We start from the raw sequence: 7,755 nt of genomic DNA, 5'->3' as shown, positions 1-7,755 counted from the left end.
GTACATAATAATATATAAACATATATATAAAGAAAATGCTAAAAGGAATAGGGAAAAGAAAACTAAATAGATGAAGAGGGAAAAGAAAATTACAAATAGTAATAACATAAAATGTTTAATTTTGCTGGTAACTAAAAAATGAAAAGTAAAAGACCACTTTGACCCATCAAATCAACAAAGATAAAAATATGTAATAAGGATGGATCAGTGGTTAAAAGCACATGCTGCTCTTTCAGAGGACCTGAGGTCCATTCCCAGACCCACATAGTGCAGCTCACAACAACCTGTAACTCCAGCTCCAGGGCATCAGATACCCTCTTCTGGCCTCTACAAACACCTGAACACACACGCCCATACCCACATCTTTTTAAAAATACATAATGTGGGGCTGAAGAGATGGCTCAATGGTTAAGAGAACCGACTGCTCTTACAGACGACCCGGGTTCAATTCCTAGCACCCACATGGCAGCTACAAACCGTCCTTAACTCCAGTTCCAGGGGGGAAATCTGAAGCCCTCTTCTGACCTCTGCAGCATTGCACGAGTGCACTCACATACATGCAGGCAGCATACTCATACACATAAAATAAAAATAAATAAAATTATTTTTTTAAGTTTAAAAAAAAATACAGTAGTGCTTAATGATCACAAGGACCAGATAAGAGCACACTTATTTATCTGTATGTATATTTTACATATTTATATTATCAAAATTCTTAACAGAGTAGCAGTATGAAACAACAACCAAGAGAGTGATCTCTGGAGCCATCTACCTGACTAGAATGAATCCTAACCTGGCACCCTACATGTCATGGATGTTAGCCAAGATGCTCCTACACCTCTCTGGGACTTGTTTTCTCAATTATAAAATGGGGGTAAAAATTATACTTCCTAAGACAGCCAACAGGATTACATAAAGTCATATTTGTAAATTTCTTGCAAGACTCTCACATACATTGTCATTATTATTTAGGAACTGTGGTAGTTTGTTTATAAAATTTTCCCCCACTTTTTGACTACCAGTTAAGTGAATGAGGGACAATATTACTTGGGACCTACCCTTCGATGACATTTTCAGTTAGTTTTCATCCTGAAATGGCTGTCCTTAACCTGATCTGAGGAGAAATAAACAAGGTAGAACACTTGCCTAGCAAGTACAAGGTCCTGGGTTACATCTCCAGCACCACTAAAAGAAAAGAGCCCCTCAACTTGACCTGACTGTGATTAGTTAACTAATTACCTAATGTGGCAGCTGTCAGGAATAGATGTTTGCCCTGTGGCCAAAATCAATGCAATACTTATGAATGAACTTGTTTCTCTAACGCAGCTACCATTAAATGATCTTTTTTCCCATAAGACAAATAGTACTGGAAAGTCAAAGACACAATGTAACCAGAATGTAACACAAAACTAGGCTACTACTCAATGAGAATAAAATTACTCAAAGCTGAAAATGATGGGACCATTATCTAACATCAAAAAAATAGAGGCAGCTTTGGAAAAACATCATCATTACTGCTAAACAATTCCCCTTCCAAACATTAATTCTGAGTTAGAATTCCATTTAGCTACTACAGTACTACTGTACTTCATAATATAGTACTGTAGCAGCTAAATGAAATAAACTAATGTATCATTAAAATAAGATAATAATGCTGTCAGAATTCAGTATTCTTATTACTTGAACATAATGCAAAAGCAGTTCATATAAACAAGGGCTGCCACATGGCTCAGCAGGTAAAGACACTTGCCACCAAGCCTGATCCCCTGGGATTCATGTGGTGGAAGAAAAAACTGCCCCCTCAAAGTGTCCTCTCACCTCCACATGTATCCCATGGCACATGTGTACTCACATGCATACACTAAATCAGTCAATCAATAAATTTAATAAAAATTAAATAATAATGTTTAGAAAACAGGAGAATTTGAGGAAGAGAAAAATATACTTTAATTTCATCTAAATAGATTAAAGCCCAGCATTGACTCAGTTTCTGTGCAGAGTATGTATGTCTGTACGTGTGTCTGTGTCCGTGTGTGGCAGTACTGAAGAGTGAAACTAGGGCTTCCCACTCTACCACTGAGCTACATCCACAGCCTTCTTTGCTTTCACTTTTTGAGACAGGGTCTCACTAATTTGTCCGGGCTGGCCTGGAATTCATTCAGTAGCCCAGACTGGCCATGAACTTGGCAATCCTCCTACCTCAGCCTCTCAAGTAGACAGGATTACTGACATGAACCACAAGGCCCAGTTAAAGCACACAGAATAACAAAAGTCATTTCAATCTCACCCTTAAAGAAAACATTAAAAGACAAAGTGAGCTTACATTATACTTGAAATTTTAGAAATCCTATTAATTTAAACTTGGGCAATTATAACTATACCCAAGAGTCATCATAAGCTTTTGAAAGCAGCTCTGAAAACAATATTCCAAAAAACATCTACAACCTTACTTTATAAGCACCCGTTGATCCCAGACTTTAACCAGTAAAGAAGAGGAGTTTTCCAAGCTGGACTGAGGTTATACCCAGTTTCCAGTCTGTGGGTAAACACAGCTGCACTGCCAGAGGCAGGCTGTCTCTAATGCGGGAATACAGTCACTTCCCTTTCCACTGCTCTTTCACCTCCAGCACTTCAGATTAAAAAGCAAAAAGGAACATGGTGGATCCTGACTGCAAATACAGCACTTGGGAGACAGGCAAGAAGACTGCCAAGAATTAGAGGCCAGGCTGGACTACATAGTAAGTTCCAGGCCAGCCTGGGCTACAGATATCTCCAAATAACAAAAATAAGAAATAAAATATTCTTCTGAGCATTGAAGTTAACTTACTACGTAGAACTTACTATGTAGAGTCCAGGCTGGGCTTATCCATAATAAACATCAGAATACACATCTAAGTAAGCAAATCCATATATGTAATACATGATAAAGTTATACATACCTTCACTTTTTCCTGAAAAACAAAACACAATATTTGTTATAAACCCCTTCAAGCTTCTCCTTTTGTAATGATGCCACACTTTCATAAAAATAACACTTAACAGTGTTTTGTTTTAGTCCATCAGTGCATTCCCAACAACAACATCAGGAGAATACGCCCATGGCTACTACTCTACCCAGATCAACACAGGGGCTTTAATATGAGCGGGGAGGAGAAAAGAATGCAGCACATCACCTGAGAGTATCCAAGAGCTTGTGCCTTTGATTATTGGGATGGCAGTCTTTTTTCATATTTATTATCTTAAAGCTATAACATAATTCTTGTTAAAGGTCTGCATTATTGCTTTGAGACCACCAGAGTGACAGAAGATCTAATCTTGGGAATATTTTTAAAGACTACAAAATTCACAGTTTACATAATGTAGCAGTTTGTATTCAGTTATTTATTGTTGAAATAGTATCATTTTGCCCATTTTTCTTTAATGCCATCATTGTTTATCTACACATACATAATTTAACCAGTTTTCTAAAGATAAATACTGATATTATTCCATTTTCTCTAAAGTAGGTAAAGGTGATTTAAATGAGTAAGTCATAGTATGGGCTACTGAAGATCTGCTCCTCATCTAACATTAAAGCAATGGCTTCCACTGGGTCACCACATACAACTCTCTACAAAACCTAAAAGCCTTGTTTAAAATGTTCTTTTGAAATCTAAGAAAGAAAACTCTGCCAGCATTTAGGGAATGATGCAATCTCCTTACTTTACAGGAAGAAATTTATGTTTATTGACTGCATGAAATCAGCATCTTTTCAAATGAAGTAAGTGAAAACCTTAAACATTTGCTAAAAGTGTACTGCAGATTTTTATCAGTAAGCTCCTATGTCAAGAAAGTAGGGATATGTAATTTCTAAGAAAATTCAGAAATCATATGGTTTGCTCAACAAACTATTCTAGTACTAAGACACCAGTTTGAATTTTACATTCCCTTTGGCACCTACACACTGCCTGGCATGACAGTGAATAACCACTGTTGAAAGAATAAGAGATTTTTCACTGCAGCAGACAAACTATTCAATGGGGAAAACAATTTTCAATAATATTTACCTAATGATTTACTCCTTACACCCCAAGTTCTATATTAAATACTGCTTGTATCCCAAAGTACTAGGATATAGCAATACATATCTTTAAATAATAAAATGATACTATCAGCAAACAAGACCATACGAAGGAAGCGAGCATGGCATCAGATTACTTCACAAAAGGCAGAGACTACTTCCAATTAGGAAGACCAAGCAATTTTTTTTTTTTTTTAAAGGCAGTATTTGGGCCAGATCTTAACTACAGATAGAAAATAGGAAATGTTAATGAGCTATAAAGGTATATGGATTTATAATCAGAATACTCAGATGCAGAGTGTGAATATAATGTAAAGGTTTTTATTTGAGGCTTCTGTTTTGCAGTGCTGTGAACCCCAGGACCTCCCAAATACTAAGCCAGACTCTACCACTAAGCTGTTCTCTAATACATGTTTTTAGAAAAATCTGAGAAGTATTTTGGATCTTCATTTATCTGGAGGATAAATAAAAATTGAAATAAGCAAAGATACCACTTAGTGTATCTGCAAAAACAGGTAAGTACATAGCCTACCCTATGATGATGGTCTAATACCATGAACTTCCTCAGAAAGTCTAAGTAAACCTTTGCAAGTATGAGATATGGCTTTCACAGAAACAACAAAGTGTACCTGATGACCTCAACTGATCTTGACACTTTATCTTGCCTTCCTCTCTACTCTAACCAAGATATACTGGCTAATAAACAATAAAAAATGCAAATCACTCACCTTGACCAGAAGCCAAAGGAGTTAAAGGCCTTTTAATTGTCTGTGGCCTACAAACAAAAGAATTATATAAAACATGTTACCAACCATATTATAATCATTTAAATAAAGTGGTATTATTTCAGAAAGTTACTTAAGGACTATATCCAAAGTTAAATTGCTTAACTGAGATTGTAAAGTATTTAGCTTTCTCTAATTCTTTTTTTTTTTATATTTATTATTTTTATTTTATGTGTATGCATGTATTGCCTGCATGTAGGTAAGTGCACCCGTGTCGTGCAATGCCCACGGAGGTCAGAAGAGGCTGTCGGATCCCCTGGGACTAGAGTTACGGACAGTTGTTAGCTGCTATGTGGGTACTGGGATTTGAACCCAGGTCTTTTGCAAGAACAATCAGTGTTCTTAACTGCTAAGCCATCTCGCCAGTCCCTAGCTTTCTCTAATTCTTTTAGAGAAATTATTGGCTATTTGTTTTAGTGATAATAGCTATAAAATTCCCTGAACTTTTGCCATTATGGTGACCACCAGGCCATTTCCCAATCATTTCTTCAAGCAAAGGAAGAAAGAAAAAGTATCAGCCAAGCTCTTTTCCAAGAGCTTGTGTGTGTGCGTGTGTGTGTGTGTGTGTGTGTGTGTGTGTGTGTGTAAAAACTATGATCCTACCTGAAAGACAAATAAGTCAATACTGAATTCAAGCATTCAATTTAAAAAAATAGAAAAAAGAATGGGTAAATTATTTTCCACTTAGGTAATCTTAGACCCATCAGCTTGCTGTGAAGTCATCAAGTTTGTTGGGATTTAAAGGTAAGTTTTTTTTGCGTGCTCTGTTTTGTTTTTGGTTTTTTGTTTGTGTTTTTTTTTTTTTTTTTTTTTTTTTGTCTTTTTGAGACAGGGTCTCCCTATAGCCCCAGCTGTCCTGGAACTCACTATGTAGACCAGGCTGGCCTTGAACTCACAAAGATCCGCCTGCCTCTGCCTCCCAAGTGCTGGGATTAAAGGCATATGCCACCACCCCTGGCTGTTTTGTTTTTTTAAAGAACAAATAAAGCCAGGTATGGAACTGCATAACTGCAATCTCAGCTCTTGGAGGGTGGAGACAAGAGGATTAGGAGTTCAAGACCAGAGTCAGCTAAATGCTGAGTTCTAGACTAGCCTGGGCTACATGAGAACTTATAGCTCAAAGAAAAGAGAGGTGTAGATGGGGGGAGGGGAAGAAGAAGAAGGAAGAGGGAGGAAGAGAAGGGAGAGAAGGAGGGGAAGGAGAAGGAGACAACCAGAAGTTCTGGGGGAGAATTAGTGTTACTAAAGTGTTTTTTCAATCCCAATCTAAGTATTATTTTTAAAATCCTAAAATAAGCAATTAGTATTATTAGTAAAATACAAGGGTTGTTAAAATACAGGGGTCTCTAATTCAAATTTTAGAAGTTTGCACAACTTGAGACATTTTGAGAAAAATGTAAGCTATATTTAACACAGCCAATGTAACTTAGTACCTCCCACATTATTTATATTCTTAGAAATAAGGAAATTGGGATATGAACAAGGAAATGACAATAAAACAGAAACCTAACATGCAAATACCCTTAATTTAGATTTTAAAAAACCTTTTAAATTTTAAAACTACTAAATATTCCCAAAAGTCAAGAGAATAAAAATCATAACAGAAATACATCAATAAAGAAAACTTTTCCCTTTCCAAACTGAAGACATTCTCCAAGCCAAAAAGAAAAACAGAAAACTAATGTTGTATTAGTACAATCATAATTGCTGTTCTTATGCTTGCTTAGATCTTAAATTTGATTTATAAAAAGTAAAATGGGACTTGGCAGGGTGGCACACACCTTTAATCTCAACACTTAGGAGACAAAGGCAGGTGGATCTCTGTGAGACTGAGGCCAGCCTGGTCTACACAGTGAGTTCCATGCCAGCCAGGGTTACAGGGAGATCTTGTCTCCAAACAAACAAAAAATAAGTGAAATGTGTTAACCCTATACATAGGAATTCCAAAGACTCTTCCAGATTACCTCCCATCTCTGAGATAGCATCATATATACACACACATACAAACACATACATATACACACACACACACACACACACTTTCCCCCAAAACAATTAAGAATGTAAAAAAGGGGTGGGGGCTGGAAAGCTAGCTCAGCAGTTAAGAGCACTAGCTAGTCTTGCAGAGGACCCAGGTTCAATTCCCAGGACCCATATAGCAGCTATCAACCTTCTGTAACTCAAGTTCGGGGGATCTGACCCCTCTTCTGGTCTCTGTGGGCACTGCAAGCATGGCTGCACTTATAAACATGCAGGCATGACACCCATGCACATAAAATAAGTGAGCTACTTTTAAATTTTCAAAAAAAGAATATAAAGGGCCTTTTCCACTAACTGGAGCTTTAAGGAAATGATACATACTTAAAGCAGTTCTCTTCATAGATGACATTCCATATCTTCCAAGCGTCTGGCCCCTTGTAACCTGTATAGCGCTCAGGGTTAAGGAGCAAGTCTACATACTCAGCATCAGGGGACTGGATGTCTGTAAAAGAAAATGTTTTGCTAAGTTTTTCTTATCTTCAGTTACCTTAAAAAGATAGTATGTGGTGCTAGAGAGATGGCTCAGCAGTTAAGAGTACTGATTGTTCTCACAGACGACACAGGTTCGGTTTCCCAGAACTCATATGGTGGCTAACGACCATCCGTAACTCCAGTTCCAGGGAATTCAATGCCCTCTTCTTTCCTCTGCAGGCATTGCACAACATGGGTATACTTATACACATGCAAGCAAGACACTTATAAAGTAAAAATGATAAAATATTTTTTTTCAAAAAAAGGTAGTATACCCAGCCGGGCATGGTGGCATCTATCACCCTCTTCAGACCTCTGCGGACATTGCATGACACAGGTGCACCTACCTATATGCAAGCAATAAACTCATACACATAAAAATAATAAGATATTAAAAAA

The 7,755-nt window shown here is 37.2% G+C and overlaps 1 protein-coding gene across 1 annotated transcript in view; it reads right to left on the bottom strand.

Annotated features, from left to right (window-relative positions):
• Positions 1–7,755, bottom strand: part of Ero1a (endoplasmic reticulum oxidoreductase 1 alpha) — a 64,353-nt gene that overhangs the window by 15,148 nt on the left and 41,450 nt on the right. The window contains exons 7-9 of the mRNA XM_008839572.2: positions 7,207–7,327; positions 4,789–4,835; positions 2,940–2,951 (exon numbers count right to left, since the gene is read on the bottom strand). Coding sequence (XP_008837794.1) covers positions 2,940–2,951; positions 4,789–4,835; positions 7,207–7,327 — 180 coding nt within the window. The remainder of the gene's footprint in view (positions 1–2,939; positions 2,952–4,788; positions 4,836–7,206; positions 7,328–7,755) is intronic.

The sequence above is a fragment of the Nannospalax galili genome, unplaced genomic scaffold (assembly GCF_000622305.1).
Source record: "Nannospalax galili isolate Female #2095 unplaced genomic scaffold, S.galili_v1.0 scaffold336, whole genome shotgun sequence".
NCBI lineage: Eukaryota > Metazoa > Chordata > Mammalia > Rodentia > Spalacidae > Nannospalax > Nannospalax galili.
The sequence above is the reverse complement of the archived record's forward strand: the minus strand, read 5'-3'. Positions and strand labels throughout refer to the sequence as shown.